The sequence below is a fragment of the Schistocerca americana genome, chromosome X, assembly GCF_021461395.2.
Source record: "Schistocerca americana isolate TAMUIC-IGC-003095 chromosome X, iqSchAmer2.1, whole genome shotgun sequence".
Lineage (NCBI taxonomy): Eukaryota > Metazoa > Arthropoda > Insecta > Orthoptera > Acrididae > Schistocerca > Schistocerca americana.
Genome location: NC_060130.1, coordinates 400089748 through 400107178, shown reverse-complemented (window position 1 = coordinate 400107178; position 17431 = coordinate 400089748). Strand labels below are relative to the sequence as shown.

At 40.5% G+C, this 17431-nt stretch overlaps 1 protein-coding gene across 5 annotated transcripts in view; it reads left to right on the top strand.

The window, feature by feature from the left end:
• LOC124555217 (tRNA:m(4)X modification enzyme TRM13 homolog) overlaps positions 1–17431 on the top strand; it is a 158502-nt gene that overhangs the window by 77456 nt on the left and 63615 nt on the right. For 3 of the 5 annotated variants that reach the window (XM_047129070.1, XM_047129068.1, XM_047129069.1), the window contains one exon: positions 9873–9990. In XM_047129070.1, the coding sequence (XP_046985026.1) occupies positions 9874–9990 (117 nt within the window). In that variant the 5' untranslated portion in view covers position 9873. Of the gene's footprint in view, positions 1–3748; positions 3784–9870; positions 9991–17431 lie in introns of those variants that run through there. The other 2 variants (XM_047129067.1, XM_047129071.1) reach the window with 2 other exon arrangements.

Below are 17431 nucleotides of genomic sequence, written 5' to 3'. Positions count from 1 at the left end.
AGGCTATTTGCAGATGACACGGTTGTCTACAAGAAAGTAGCAACATCAGAAGACTCGTACGTACTCCAGGAGGACCTGCAGAGGATTAATGCATGGTGCGACAGCTGGCAGCTTTCCCTAAACGTAGATAAATGTAATATAATGCGCATACATAGGGGCAGAAATCCATTCCAGTACGATTATGCCATAGGTGGTAAATCATTGGAAGCGGTAACGACCGTAAAATACTTAGGAGTTACTATCCGGAGCAATCTGAAGTGGAATGATCACATAAAACAAATAGTGGGAAAAGCAGGCGCCAGGTTGAGATTCATAGGAAGAATTCTGAGAAAATGTGACTCATCGACGAAAGAAGTAGCTTACAAAACGCTTGTTCGTCCGATTCTTGAGTATTGCTCATCAGTATGGGACCCTTACCAGGTTGGATTAATAGAAGAGATAGACATGATCCAGCGAAAAGCAGCGCGATTCGTCATGGGGACATTTAGTCAGTGCGAGAGCGTTACGGAGATGCTGAACAAGCTCCAGTGGCGGACACTTCAAGAAAGGCGTTACGCAATACGGAGAGGTTTATTATCGAAATTACGAGAGAGCACATTCCGGGAAGAGATGGGCAACATATTACTACCGCCGACATATATCTCGCGTAATGATCACAACGAAAAGATCCGAGAAATTAGAGCAAATACGGAGACTTACAAGCAGTCGTTCTTCCCACGCACAATTCGTGAATGGAACAGGGAAGGGGGGATCAGATAGTGGTACAATAAGTACCCTCCGCCACACACCGTAAGGTGGCTCGCGGAGTATAGATGTAGATGTAGATGTATAGTATTCGAGGAATTCGGTTGGCTTTGTTGGCGTCCATATGCGTCTATTTTGAAACGTATTGTAGAAGGATGACCTGTGACGGTCAATGTTAAGAATAAACCGGGAATGGTTATAAAACATACCGGACTTGTTATATTTGTGTCTAATGACTTCAATATTGGCGACGAAGCTTTGATATCCCACCTTAAAGTTATACATGCCGACTGCCATATAATTCATTGTTTAAATGTTAAGGAGGAAATGGCGTCGGACACGTCGGACGTGGAGGTCGAGCAGGAAGTTATATCCATTTCGTCGGAGGAAGATGATGACCCGGTTTCGCCGTGCACGACCGAGGCGTTGGATACGCCGTCAGAACATTCTGACTAGGCCGTATTTCGGTCGAATGTGCAAGTGGTGTACTGAGTATACACAATCGGATGGTGTTCGTTTTGAATACGGAAAAATGGGAGCCACTGAGAAATATGATGAACATGCTCATAATTTTACTACACTGAAACACTATGACATTACTGATGAATTTAAGTTCTTTGCAAATAAATATGACTCTGTTATTATTAACAAGATTGTAACGTATGTTTATAGAATTAATGTTAGGGTAGAGCGATTAACACTTGATGACAGAGCTAACAAAAAAATATTTGAAGATCAGGGTGCATTTGAGAAAGTACGTTTAGCATGTAGTAATAAGTTAGGTCCATTTAGTTTAAGGCCTGATAAATCAGCCGGTGTTCCTTGGAGGAAATATAGTAGACGTAATCGATTTAAATTTGTTACGTATTGCAAGCCAGAGACAAGTGCTGATATAAGGGATGGCCTGATTTAGAAAATCTTTGTAAATGTAAGAACAAACTGTTCCGAGGTGTTAATCCTTTTTATATCGGGTTGGAAATAGCTGGTGATGAACCTGCAAAGAATGATGTTGTACAGAGTGAGGTTAAATATGTTACATTTGTAGTTCGCAACAGAGTGTATGTGACCTTCTGTAAAAGGAAAGGTACAGTTACCTTCTAAATAAAGTTTATTATTTACAGCTAATGTCTGCGTTGGAATTTTTTTATGGAAACTGGGACCATATCAGGAACTATCCAGACGACCTTCGCCTCGCCTTCCTTGTTCCTACTTCGCAGCAACGAATCGACGATTTGGCATTAACATTTTATGGAAATAAAATTAATTATTCAGCTGCTGTTATTGTGTTGGAGGAGCTTTGGTTTTATAAACCTAATTTGGAACAATTGATAGAGCAATTTAGAGAAGCATACAGAGAATTTGTATTTATGCCTAATGGTGTACGATGTGCGCATCGCTACTACGATTTTAGGCAGGGTAGATACAGACCACTGTGGTACAATTATTAGAACCTCAATAGTAATCACACAGTCCTTCTCAGACGCACAGTGTTCCTTGGAGGAAATATAGCGCAGCTCAAGTGTTATGTTATGACAGAGTTCTTCTGTGCTGGTGGTGGTAGGACTGGGCATGCAGATAACTGTCTGTATGTGTAGGCTTGCAATATACTCGGTGCCCCAGTGTGCCCTCCGTTGTCCTGTATACTTCAGTGTCTAGAAATGGAATTGCACCATTCTTCTCTTCTTCAATCGTGAACTGTATCTTCCTGTGCTTGTTGTTCAAATATTTGTGAAACTAGTGTAGTTCCAATTCACCATGAGGCCATATAGCGAACGTGTCATCCATGTGTCTGAACCAGCAACGTGGACGTAAAGGAGCTGAACCAAGGGCCAGCTTCGCCATCTGTCTGCTCATAGTATTTTCCTTGCCTTTTGAAGTACATTGAAGTCAGGCACAAGTCAACCAGGTCACATATGTCTGGGGAACATTCTCCTGAAGGATGAGGATAGTTTCATCTACTGGCACGTTTGTAAATAGTGACTTCACATCAAAGCTGACCATCATGTCCATAGGTAAAATTGTTTCTCCCTTTAGGTGTTCTATAAAGTGCATTGAGTTCTTCAGATACGAGCCTGTTTGCCAACTAGACCGCATTGTCAACACGAGGCACGAGCACTACCGGCAAGTAACTGTCACCACATGGCCGACGTCCAGCATTTGGTAAACAGGAGCCAACTTCTCATTCGATGTTGACCGCGAATCATGGTGCATAACACAAGAGCAAATAGACAACAGAGGCTACGCTCTCCCTCCAACACAATAACCTATTAAAATAAAGTTCTCTCTCCTTGTTCCTTAACTGACCCATCAAATGAACTATCTTTTTAAAATTATGATGTAATGGCATAGGCAGTGAACAGTAACAACAAAATATAAGGGACACTGCATAGCTAGAACACACCAGTAGACCCAGAAGAAGGTCGCTGCAACTGGAGACAAAACATTGGTTTCTCTCGAGCAGCAGTAGTTTTATAGAGTATGACATGGTACCATACCCAGAAAACTTTGGTTCAAATGGCTCTGAGCACTATGGGACTCAACATCTTAGGTCATAAGTCCCCTAGAACTTAGAAGTACTTAAATCTAACTAACCTAAGGACCTCACACACACCCATGCCCGAGGCAGGATTCGAACCTGCGACCGTAGCAGCCTCGCGGTTCCGGACTGCAGCGCCAGAACCGCACGGCCACCGCGGCCGGCAGAAAACTTTTATGCCGACTGCCTCTGGTCATGGAAGCCTACACAATTATATCCTCCTGGGTGTTCAACATCTGGAGATTTGAAAGAGAAATATTTTATTTCCAGAATATTTCACTGAAGAGGATGCTTTCATTATTAAGCCTTACAATACAGATGCATGCCCCCTAGAAATATAATGTCTGTAGCTTCCCCTTGCTTTTATCCATTTGCAGTACCAATATAGTGAGGCAATACTGACTACTGTTACAATGCCACATCTGACAATCCCACAGGCCTGTGCTACTTCTGGAAAGCCCACACTACCTATTCAAGAACCATATGTTCGTTTTCTACTGCAGGTAACTATCTTTTCAGTTAGTTTCTGATAAGTCAAATTTATATAATTGTGCTTCTATCCATGGAGGTAGTTTAGTGTACTGTCTTATACATAAGATCACTTAAAAATTGTCTAAAAGGTAGAAACCAGTCCTGAACCATTAAACTAAATACAGAAAAAGTGGAAATAATAGCTTCTTTTAACCACATGTTAGTTTGGCCTTTCAACAGATACCCCTCCAATGTGCTTGCACCATCTGTATTGTTGAAGCAAGAATGGCACACCACCATGGCAAGATCAATTGTTTTGTGGGGGTAATCTGTGCAATTGCAATGACCTCTGTGTCCAGATGGATAAGTGGTTAGAGCATCTGCCTAGCAAGCAAGAGACCTGGGTTCAATTGCAATTGCAATGACCTCTGTGTCCAGATGGATAAGTGCTTAGAGAATCTGGCTAGCAAGCAAGAGACCTGGGTTCAAATCCTGGTCTGGCACAAAATTTTCAGCTTTTCCCATTGGCTTAAATCAATGCCCACTTGACGTTAATGTCTATAATTCCTTTTTGTCTTAAAAGGCTATAGTGAAACGAATGGTTTTCCGAGCATTGTAGTGTGCTCTACATACATCACAGAATGATAAAATGTTGTAGGTATGTTCATTAATCAGTGCACTCAAGGAGTGTGCTGGAGAAAATAGTAGTTCCAATTTTTTACTTTTTGACACAGAATGAAAATGTGGCACTGTAAGTAGCCAGAATGTGAAATGTTTCCTGTTTTGATGTCTGAATGCTGTTTGTTGCTTGGTGATGCATGTTGATTTCTTTTGTGAAGTGAATATTGGTGTAAAGGTTGAAGCATTCCTCAAGATACACTATGGCTGTTGAGAAGAAAGCCCGTGCACTGCTGGTAAAGTTGTTGTATCAGAATGGCAGCAGTAGCAGTGATGCATTCTGAGAATATTGCCATCAGGAACGGCTATGAAGAGGTCCCATGTCAATAAATGGTCTAAATAATGCGATCGAGAAATTTGAAGAAACAGGTGAATTTAGTGGTGCAGCAAGGACAGGGAGGCAGCCAATTCCCGTGGCAACTGATGAAGTTGCTGTAGCTATAGCCGACTGTGCAGTGCATTCTGCAGCCAGTGATTTAGCTGTGTCATAGGAATTGTCTATCCCATGGTCAATTCTTCAGAAGATTTTGTGACACGTTTTACACTGGTATCCCTACAAGATACAGAATGTGCACCAAATGTCATTCCAAAATAGGCTGCAATGACGTGACATTGCTCTTTTGTTTTTTGGCACACATGGAAATCAAAGACATGTGGCCAGGGAATATTCTTTGGATGGCTGAGGCGTATTTTTTCAAAATAGCTCATGTGTGAACTGCCAGATATTGGTGTCTAATGGACACGATATCTCATCAAACAACCATGTTGCCATCATCAGATGCACTGATGAACCAGTATGCTGGGAGGAACAGAAGAATCACATTTTACCTTGTATGGTGCCATGAATGCACTGTTGCATATGGGGTTCTACTCCATCATATGATCTGTAGGAACATTCACTTCACTGAGCTTATGTGACTGTGTGGTGTGTTTCCACAAGCTCCTTCATTCTCGATCCATTTTTATTTGAAGAAATGACACCTCACAGGCCTGTTAGTGGTTCAGTGACATCTCCATCTTATAAGGACCTCCCTGTGTGCAACATTTGAGTCCAGTTTTGCAAGAACACAATTGTGTCCAAACCACTACTTTAATGCCAGAGAGGGCAACACTTCATGTTGGTTTCTAGATGAAAGATTAGCTTCGAGGAACCTTCATAATGACTGCATCACCTCTAGGCAATTTCAAGATGTGTGGCCTTCCAGATCCCTTGACCTAAGTCCATGTGACTCATGGTTGTAAGGTATCTGAAAGATCGTGTCTACCAGGATATATCTGGACTCTCCCTGATCGGAAGGATAGCATATGATGAGATATGGCTCTCGTTACACCAGACATGCTGTAAGCAACTGCTGATCATACTGTGCTACAGATGCAGAATGTGACTGAGTCACGTGACCATATTGAACACATATTGTTGCTTGTGACTATATCGTAGTAAACATGCCAGGACTACCATTATCATGTGTTTGATTGTTCTGCCCCTTTTCCTGCACTCAGCACATTCTGTATGTTTGCAGCTAGTGACAGAAAGTGGCACTATTATTTTTTCAGCGCACTCTGCAAGTGCAGTGATTAATGACCTTACCTCTGATGTTTCTGTGTCCTGTGTTGTACACAGCCCACACTGTAGCATTCAGAACACAGTCAGTTTAATTATAGCCACTGAATATGTCAAATGAAATGCTAATCATACATATATGAGGAATTGGAGTGGCCCCAAAACTGAACACTGTGATACTGCATATTGCTTTCTTCTCAGTCACTAAGATTTTTCTCTCCTTCCCTTTACAATCTTTATCATTGGAAGCAGGTTTTCTAATTATCATGTGATCAAGGAATACTGCATTCATTCTGTTGCTGTAGCAGCACTAAGAAGATGAGTAGTTGAGTAGTTTAGATATCACTACAAATGGTGTAGAAGCTAAAACACTAAAATATCCCATAGATGAGAGGAGTCCATTACAGTTTGACATAGGATTTGCAAATGAGTCAGTGCCACACTTAACCATAATTTACCTCAGATCCACTTTTGGTGATGGCAATGAGCATGGATTTCAGTAGTATTTATTGTGTGAAATGCAACTGCTGATGTTCACATGTTATCGAAAGGGCCACAGATAGAAGTAACCAGGTGGGTAGCTTGTGTCTAGATTTTTTGAAAAACTTTTATTTCAGTGCCAAACTGAAGTCTACTAAGGAAAATATATTTGTATGAGAGATCTTTGCACTTTTGTTACTGGCAGGACTCCACATACTAGTAACCATTCAGATCTTAACAAAATACTTGACTGCTACTGAAACTGGAAGTTAGCCCTCAAGTAAAGAAAAGCAAAATGCACTTCACTAATTGTAAAAACATAGTAGCCTTTCAACGCAAACTGGATAGCTGCTGCACTGTCATGAGACACGTAAAGGCACGGTTTTAGGTAAAGCAAATTGCAGAGATCCATTAATTGGCAGGATACTGGGAAACTAGTTTCTCTACTAAAGGAAATCCCTACACAACACTTGTGCAGCTGATATTAAAATTAAAAGGAGACATTGACGATATACAAATGAGGACAGTATAAATGGTCTCACACTTCATTGCCTTATAGGAGAGTGTAACAGAATCATTGAAAGATTCTAGCTGTGGGTGAAGTAAGGTGCATAATGCGTGATATCTAGCAAAACACAACTAAAAACTTCTAAAATCTAATTTTCATGTTCATAAGCTGTGAATATTCTACAATTTTGTACTTATCTCTTCTTAAACAGTGTGAAGATAAATTTCCAACAGGATTGAACATAAAGAGATATAAATGTAGGGAACAGTAAAATGTTTGCAGTAAAAGGTTTGCAGATTTTAGATGTAAATGTAGAGACTTCACCCTAACTCTTTTTGTGGGCATAATGTGTCATCGCATCAGTTATTTGCCATACAGTATAAATCTAATTTCCTGGCTGTGTACAGAAGTTTAATTATGAGGGTAGTCTGATGTAAACCAAACACCTGCCACAGTGGGACCCTGAAGTGGTTCCATTCAAAACTAATCACCGTATACATTAAGACATTAATCCCATTGGAAATGAATTGACCAATCCCTGTTTCGTACAACACTGTCAGCTGCTGATGGATACACAACTGTACCCACTCTTGTACTTCATTGTGTGATTGAAACTACCATACACACATCTTTCTTCGGGTTGCCAAAGGTGTGAAAATCACATGGAGAAAGATCCAGGCTGTGCAGTGTGTGTTGTGTTTCCCAACCAAATAGCTAAAGCATAGCCTTTGTCCAATTGGTAGTGTGGAGCAGGCATTATTGTGGAACAGGATGATTCCACCCAACAGCATTCTGACAGCCCAAGAACAAATGACAAAGCCAATAGTGGGAATATCTCATATCTTCTCCATCAAAGAAATCAGAACCTGTTCACACAAGTTCTGGTAAGGTCATGATGACCTCCCTCTTTGACTGCAGGGTTACTCTGGTCATCGAGTTCCTCGAGCGTGGAACCACAATCAATTCACAGTGCTGTGAAGACACTTTGCAGAAACTATGATGTGCCTTAAAGCCAAAATGGTCAGAAATACTGTTGTACAGAACACTCATGTTGTACAATAACCCGCACCCCCACACTGCCAATCAGATGGCTACATTTCAGTGATTTGGTTGCAAAACACTGCAGAATTCTCTGTACAACCTGAATCCTTCACTGTGTAATTTTCACATCTTTGGTGACCTGAAGAAAGAGAACTGCGTGGACGTTGGTTTCAGATGGATGAGGAAGTGCAAGGGTGCGTGCAGATGTGGATATGTCTGCAGCTGACCATGTTCTACAAAACAGGAATTGATTGTCTCATCTCCCAGTGGTGTAAATATCTTAAACTGTGTAGTGATTACTTTTGAGTAGAACCATTCCATAGTCCTGTTGTGACAGGTGTTTGGTTTTCATTTGATTGCCCCGTGTAGAAGCATGCTGGTAGCCAATTGCCTCCATTGAAGACTGTGTGCAGTTCCTGTAGAGACAGGACATAACTAACGTTATTGGGGCATGCCTCTGCTTTTCATCCAAATTGTAATGGCACCAACAAGTAATAGGGGAATTCATGAAAATTGTCTCCAGGTAATTGAAATGAAATATGGGAATGGTGCACGCCTATTGTCAGTATTGGTCATGTGGTGAAAATGTGTCCACTTGCTCAGCCTGTTGATCTTGTTATGCAACAACGTGTTGACCAATTTCAGGACAGTAGCCACCATTGCACTGGCAACAGAAATATCAATTTTGCACCCCATGATTTCAGAGACACAATCCTTCTCTTCGAGAATTAAACTGTGGGATCTTGGCTGCTGCATAGCTCTTGCTGCCTATGCATTGCTGGAAAGTTAGGTGCTGGATAAAATTCACTGTAATGCTTACAGAAATCTCTCTCTTTCCACGAGGCTGTGCAGGTTGTGAAGAAAGTAAATTTCTTACCTCATGTAATCTACAAGATGGGGAGAGTTATCAAAAAAGATGTGCAAGGTTATATTTTCCTTCCATTTTATCTCATTGGTAAAGCAGTGTTTAATGTGGGGAACAAGTAGATAGGTATTTGATAACATAATGAGTTCCGAGATCCCCTTTGTGTGAATCATAGTAAAAGTTTATGCAGCCACAAAGAAGTCAAAAAATACTAAAATCAGAGGATCATGTTGCTACTCTGTGCATGATGGCTGCTCTAATCACAGCTAGTGGAGCGGCTGCTGTAGTTCATTCAAGTGAAATGTACTTCAGAATTTCAGATGTCTTTCCAGAGTTTCTTGTTATGGTGGTCGGATAGCCATTTCACAGGATATGAAAAACAGATAACTTTTTAAAGAGCATCTGTTGAATTAAATGCTGTATGAAGCAGTGTAATGGATATTAACAGTAAATAAAGTAATATGTTATGTTTCTGGCATTTTGAACATGCTGTAGTACTAGATTTTTGGCTGATGCTGTAAGAGAACTCATTAATATTATTTCCTTGCAGTTAGGAGAGCAGGTGTAAACTGAGAACTTACATTGAAATTTGGCAGCTGACAACTGAATTTCTGCAAGAAATTTACACAATTAACATGCATCAATTTTTTCGAGTTAGAATTGATTTCTCTCTCTCTCTCTCTCTCTCTCTCTCTCTCTCTCTCTCTGTGGTGTGTGTGTGTTGTGTTTGGCCAGGGGGGGGGGGGGCATGGCCATCCTTCTGTGAGGTGGGTTAATTGTTTTACAGTGCAAGTACTAACATATTTAAAATTATTGTGTGGTCCTAATGATAATTTATTTTGGTTGCATGCACACTAGGGTACTGTTAATTAAATTTATATTTCATCAAATTAAATTAGTAAATTTTTGAGCTTATAAGTTTAGGAAGGAAAATGAAGCTGTGAAAGACAGTTAATTAAAATTTATTGTGTACTTGGTCTTTTTACAGGATGGCTGAAACCAATCATTGCAACTTTTTCTTGGAGAAAAAGAACAGATTCTGCAGAATGCTTACCAAAGACGGAAGTGACTATTGTGGTGAACATCAAACATTTGCACCTACTGAAGTAAGTAGTTCACTTATGTGACATAAATGTATTAAATACATTGAAGGAGCAAACTGTGCATGAAGGAAGCAGAGGGATCGTAGATGTAATTATCAGTATAGTAATTTTTGATGGGCTGAAGTGTCGTGGAACTCGACTGATTTAAAATAAAGGTGGAAGGAGAGTTGTGTCTAGAAATGGAATAATTTGTGCTCATGTTAGTGAAAAAATTTAGCCAAACTCAGCTGTGAAAATTCCCATTCAATAATACACCTTATTCCAATGCCTCACTCATTTTAGTTGCCTCAGTATGAGACCAAGACATTATATCTTTCTGTTACGTTGTTACTTCAGTTATGCTTAATCATTCTTGGTGTGTATGAGGGCTGTTCAAAAAATAAGATGACTTTTCAAATTGCGTGGACAACATGTATTTGATTATCAATCTTTTCTTTTTGTTATGTTGGTACACATGTCCTGAACATATGTTCACAGTTTCAAGTGTACAGCATACTTCATTTGTTTTTGACAGGTAGAAAGGTTAGATGTGTTTTAGTATGCTCGGCGATTTTTGATCATTAAAAAGAATAGAGCAAAGAATTTGCATAAAATTTTGTGGGAAACACTTGAAATGTTGACATTGGCATACAGTGAGTCTGCTGTAAGTAAAAACAAATGTTTACAAGTGGTACAAGCTCTTCCAAGATGGCCGAGAAGATGCCAATGACAAACCTCACTCTAGGACACCCCAGCACATCAACAACAGATGATAACGTTGAAGCTGTGAAGGAAATTGTTTTGGAAAGTTGTCAGATTACCGGAAGAGAAGTTGCTGAGAATGTTGGCATATTGGTCAGCTCGTGTCATGCAATTTCTTCGTATGTTTTGGGCATGTGTCACCGAATTTTGTTCCAAAACTTCTAAATTTTGATCAGAACAACTGTCCCATGAGCATTGCTCAGGAGCTCTCGAACGATGTCAGTGATGATCCTGATTTACTCAAAAGGGTCATAACTGGTGATGAAACATGGGTTTGTGGTTATGATGTTGAAACCAAAGCCCAAGTGTCCCAATGGAAGCATCCCGGAGAGCCAACACTGAAAAAAGCATGCCAAGTTCAATCAAATGTCAAAGTTTTCCTCACTGTTTTTTTTAATTACCATGGTGTAGTGGACCATGAATTTTTGCCTCAAGCTTGTAGGGTCAATAAGGAGTATTATCTTGACATTATGTGTTGTGTGCAAGAAGCAATATGCAGAAAACGTCTGGAATTGTGGAAAAACAATTCATGGCTTTTGCATCATGACAATGCACCTGCTCATTGGCCAAAAACAACACAACATACATGGCTCAGCCACCAAATTAACCGGATTTGACCCCCTGTGACTTTTTCCTCTTCCCAAAACTGAAGAGACCTATGAAAGGATGAAGATTTTCAATGGTTGAATAATTAAAAACTGCATTGCTGGAAGTACTCAAGGCTGTACCAAGAAGTGCTTATGAGAAGTGCTTTGAGGACTGGAGGAAGTGTTGGCATAAGTGTATTGTATCTGAGAGTGATTACTTTGAAGGGGACAACATGAATATTGATGAATAAATAAATATTTTTTCATAAAAATATAAAGTCTGCGTCTACTCATCTACACTTATACTCCGCAAGCCACCCAACGGTGTGTGGTGGAGAGCACTTTACGTGCCACTGTCATTACCTCCCTTTCCTGTTCCAGTCGCGTATGGTTCGTGGGAAGAATGACTGTCTGAAAGCCTCCGTGCGCACTCGAATCTCTCTAATTTTACATTCGTGATCTCCTCGGGAGGTATAAGTAGGGGGAAGCAATATATTTGATACCTCATCCAGAAACGCACCCTTTCGAAACATGGCGAGCAAGCTACACTGCGATGCAGAGTGCCTCTCTTGCAGAGTTTGCCACTTGAGTTTGCTAAACATCTCCGTAATGCTATCACGGTTACCAAATAACCCTCTTGTTTGGATCTTTTCTATCTCCTCCGTCAACCCCATCTGGTACGGATCCCACACTGATGAGCAATACTCAAGTATAGGTCGAACGAGTGTTTTGTAAGCCACCTCCTTTGTTGATGGGCTAGATTTTCTAAAGACTCTCCCAATGAATCTCAACCTGGTACCCACCTTACCAACAATTGATTTTATATGATCATTCCACTTCAAATCGTTCCGTACGCATACTCCCAGATATTTTACAGAAGTAACTGCTACCAGTGTTTGTTCCGCTATCATATAATCATACAATAAAGGATCCTTCTTTCTATGTATTCGCAATACATTACATTTGTCTATGTTAAGGGTTAGTTGCCACTCCCTGCACCAAGTGCCTATCCGCTGCAGATCTTCCTGCATTTCGCTACAATTTTCTAATGCTGCAACTTCTCTGTATACTACACAGCATCATCCGCGAAAATCCGCATGGAACTTCCGACACTATCTACTAGGTCATTTATATATATTGTGAAAAGCAATGGTCCCATAACACTCCCCTGTGGCACGCCAGAGGTTACTTTAACGTCTGTAGACGTCTCTCCATTGATAACAGCATGCTGTGTTCTATTTGCTAAAAACTCTTCAATCCAGCCACACAGCTGGTCTGATATTCCGTAGGCTCTTACTTTGTTTATCAGTGTGGAACTGTATTGAAAGCCTTCCAGAAGTCAAGGAAAATAGCATCTACCTGGGAGCCTGTATCTAATATTTTCTGGGTCTCGTGAACAAATAAAGCTAGTTGGGTCTCACACGATCGCTGTTTCCGGAATCCATGTTGATTCCTACAGAGTAGATTCTGGGTTTCCAAAAATGACATGATATGCGAGCAACAAACATGTTCTAAAATTCTACAACAGATTCATGTCAGAGATATAGGTCTATAGTTTTGCGCATCTGCTCGATGACCCTTCTTGAAGACTGGGACTTACTTTTCGAACACACCTCGTACAAAGCAAGTTCTCAGGACTATAGACATCCAGTCATGTTCTCAGTGGACTACTCCCGGCGGGGTCAGGGATTTTCTCTGCCTCATGATGACTGGGTGTTGTGTGATGTCCTTAGGTTAGTTAAGTTTAAGTAGTTCTAAGGTCTAGTTGACTGATGACCATAGATGTTAACTCCCATAGTGCTCAGAGCCACTTGAACCATTTTTTCAGTGGACTACCCAGCCAGAAAATGTCCAATAAGCAACTGAGGGATGTGTATATCTTTGTGTAGAATATCCATCTGGCTGGTATATGATGGCTTCAGACAGTGAAATGGGTAGAAGTCAACCTTTTGTATTCCAGCATTTACATTGACAGTTCTCTCTTTTAGTGTTCAACTCTGAGGTTGGTTTGCAGCTGTACGCCATTCCCCTCCTCTGTCTGCTTTCCTTTTCATTTCTGCATATGTAGTGCATCCCACATCATTCATAATCTACTGCATGCATGACATCCTTGGTAACCCCTAGTGACTTTTCCCCCCAGTAGCTCCATCTGCTAAAGTTCCAACAGCGTTGTGTCTCAAAATGTTTCGTGAAAGTTTATCACTTCTTTTTTGGATGTGCCGCCACAAAGATCTGGTTTTTATATACTCTCCTCAGCACCTCTCCATTGATAACACTGTGTCTACAGCTGATCTCCAACATCCCCCAGTATCACCAAACCTCCAGGGCTTCTAGCCATCTCCTCTCTTGTTTTCATGTTGTCCAAGTTTCACACCCATATGGAACCACCATTCAAACAAATGTTTTCATGACCCATTGCTTTGTTTCCAGACTGGTGTTCTTGCTGATGAGTAAGTTCTTCCTCAAATTAAACACAGTTTTAGCCTACTGCATCCTGCTTACAATTTCTTTCTGGATTCTACCACCCCTTGTGATCCTGCATAACAAATAGATAAATTCCTCTATCATTTGTAACTCCTCTCTTTCAATTCTTATTCTTAAAGGTCCATAGTGTCCTTCAGCTCTACATTTCATTACTGCAATCCTTCACTTGTTTATTCCCTAACATACTGACTGCAGAAAATCCTTTCCATTGTGTTGAGGACCTTCTCTAACTTTTCTCTTGTCTCCATGATCACACAAATATAATCTGCATAATGTAGCATATATATCTTCCACCCATTGATTTTGATCCCCACCTCAAGTTTTTCATGAATTTGGGTCTACAGCTTCCTGGATGTAAGCATTGAATATAAGAGGAGAAACGGCACATCATTGTCTCTCACCTTTTCTAATTTTTGCTTCTTGTTCCTGATGAAAATTCATAATCATTTCATTTTTTTTTATGGAAGCTGTGTATCACCCACATGTCTTTCTGTTTTAGTTCTGTTTTCTTCAAGATTGTAAATATCTCTTGCCAGACCTTTTGCAGATTTACAAAGCCAATATAAGTTGATTTACTTTTCTGTATTTTTACAGTAAGAAGCTTCAGTTCCAGGATCACTTCTCTTGCTCCTAATCCCCTCCTGAATACAAACTGATTTTCGTTCAGTTTATCCTCCACCTTCCTCAGAATTAACTTGTAATAATTTTTGATGCATGCGATATTAGAATTAAGGTTTGGCACTGTTTACGTTTTGTAACTGCTGCCTTCTTCAGTATAAGAACCATGATGCATTTCTGGAAATCAGTTGCTGTCTCTCATTTTTTTATAGTTGGATCTAATTAGTTTCAGCAGCATCATTTTCATGTTGTCACCAACATTCTTCGTTAGTTGTGCAGGAATGTTGTCAGTACCCATTGTTTGTTCTCCCATGGATCTTTAAGAGCTTTCTCAAATTCTTCTTGCAGGATGTCATATCCTTTGTCATCTTTGTCTACTTCCTCTTCTTTTCCTATTACATCCGCTGATAAAGGTGTTCCCTCATACAGTTCTTCAATGTATTCTTTCCACCAGTCCACCAGTTTCCTCATTGTATTCTACTGTACCCAAGTTGGTTGTTTTGTGTTTATTAAAAAATTTATTTGCTGTACTGTAGGCTACCCCCCCATGAACCATGGACCTTGCCGTTGGTGGGGAGGCTTGCGTGCCTCAGCGATACAGATGGCCGTACCGTAGGTGCAGCCACAATGGAGGGGTTTCTGTTGAGAGGCCAGACAACCGTGTGGTTCCTGAAGAGGGGCAGCAGCCTTTTCAGTAGTTGCAGGGGCAGCAGTCTGGATGATTGACTTATCTGGCCTTGTAACACTAACCAAAACAGCCTTGCTGTGCTGGTACTGCGAACGGCTGAAAGCAAGGGGAAACTACAGCCGTAATTTTTCTCGAGGGCATGCAGCTTTACTTTATGGTTAATGATGATGGCATCCTCTTGGATAAAATATTCCGGAGGTAAAATAGTCCCCCATTCGGATCTCCGGGAGGGGACTACTCAAGAGGACGTCTTTATCAGGAGAAAGAAAACTGGCATTCTGCGGATCGGAGCGTGGAATGTCAGATCCCTTAATCAGGCAGGTAGGTTAGAAAACTTAAAAAGGGAAATGGATAGGTTAAAGTTACATATAGTGGGAATTAGTGAAGTTCGGTGGCAGGAGAAACAAGACTTTTGGTCAGGTGAATACAGGGTTATAAATACAAAATCAAATAGGGGTAATGCAGGAGTAGGTTTCGTAATGAATAAAAAAATAGGAATGCGGGTAAGCTACTACAAACAGCATAGTGAACGCATTACTGTGGCCAAGATAGACACGAAGCCCCCATCTACTACAGTAGTACAAGTTTATATGCCAACTAGCTCTGCAGATGATGAAGAAATTGATGAAATGTATGATAAGATAAAAGAAATTATTCAGGTAGTGAAGGGAGACGAAAATTTAATAGTCATGGGTGACTGGAATTCGAGAGTAGGAAATTGTAAGACATTTCCAGGCGCAGATGTGGACTCTGACCACAATCTATTGGTTATGAGCTGTAGATTAAAACTGAAGAAACTGCAAAAAGGTGGGAATTTAAGGAGATGGGATCTGGACAAACTGATGAAACCAGAGGTTGTACAGAGTTTCAGGGACAGCATAAGGGAACAATTGTCACAAATGGGGGAAAGAAATACAGTAGAAGAAGAATGGATAGCTCTGAGGGATGAAGTAGTGAAGGCAGCAGAGGATAATGTAGGTAAAAAGACGAGGGCTAGTAGAAATCCTTGGGTAACAGAAGAAATATTCAATTTAATTGATGAAAGGAGAAAATATAAAAACGCAGTAAATGAAGCAGGCAAAAAGGAATACAAACGTCTCAAAAATGAGATCGACAGAAAGTGCAAAATGGCTAAGCAGGGATGGCTAGAGGACAAATGTAAGGATGTAGAGGCTTATCTCACTAGGGGGTAAGATAGATACTGCCTACAGGAAAATTAAAGAGACCTTTGGAGAAAAGAGAACCACTTGTATGAATATCAAGAGCTCAGATGGAGTCCCAGTTCTAAGCAAAGAAGGGAAAGCAGAAAGTTGGAAGGAGTATATAGAGGGTCTATACAAGGGCGACGTACTTGAGGACAATATTCTGGAAATGGAAGAGAATGTAGATGAAGACAAAATGGGAGATACAATACTGCGTGAAGAGTTTGACAGAGCACTGAAAGACCTGAGTCAAAACAAGGCCCCAGGAGTAGATAACATTCCATTAGAACTACTGATGGCCTTGGGAGAGCCAGTCCTGACAAAACTCTACCATCTGGTGAGCAAGATGTATGAGACAGGCGAAATACCCTCAGACTTCAAGAAGAATATAATAATTCCAATCCCAAGAAAAGCAGGTGTTGACAGATGTGAAAATTACCGAACAATCAGTTTAATAAGCCACAGCTGCAAAATACTAACGCGAATTCTTTACAGACGAATGGAAAAACTAGTAGAAGCCAACCTTGGGGAAGATCAGTTTGGATTCCGTAGAAATATTGGAGCACGTGAGACAATACTGACCTTATGACTTATCTTAGAAGAAAGATTAAGGAAAGGCAAACCCACGTTTCTAGCATTTGTAGACTTAGAGAAAGCTTTTGACAATGTTGACTGGAATACTCTCTTTCAAATTCTAAAGGTGGCACGGGTAAAATACAGGGAGCGAAAGGCTATTTACAATTTTTACAGAAAGCAGATGGCAGTTATAAGAGTCGAGGGACATGAAAGGGAAGCAGCGGTTGGGAAGGGAGTGAGACAGGGTTGTAGCCTCTCCCCGATGTTATTCAATCTGTATATTGAGCAAGCAGTAAAGGAAACAAAAGAAAAATTCGAAGTAGGAATTAAAATCCATGGAGAAGAAATAAAAACTTTGAGGTACGCCGATGACATTGCAATTCTGTCAGAGACAGCAAAGGACTTGGAAGATCAGTTGAATGGAATGGACAGTGTCTTGAAAGGGGGATATAAGATGAACATCAACAAAAGCAAAATAACGATAATGGAATGTAGTCGAATTAAGTCTGGTGATGCTGAGGGAATTAGATTAGGAAATGAGATACTTT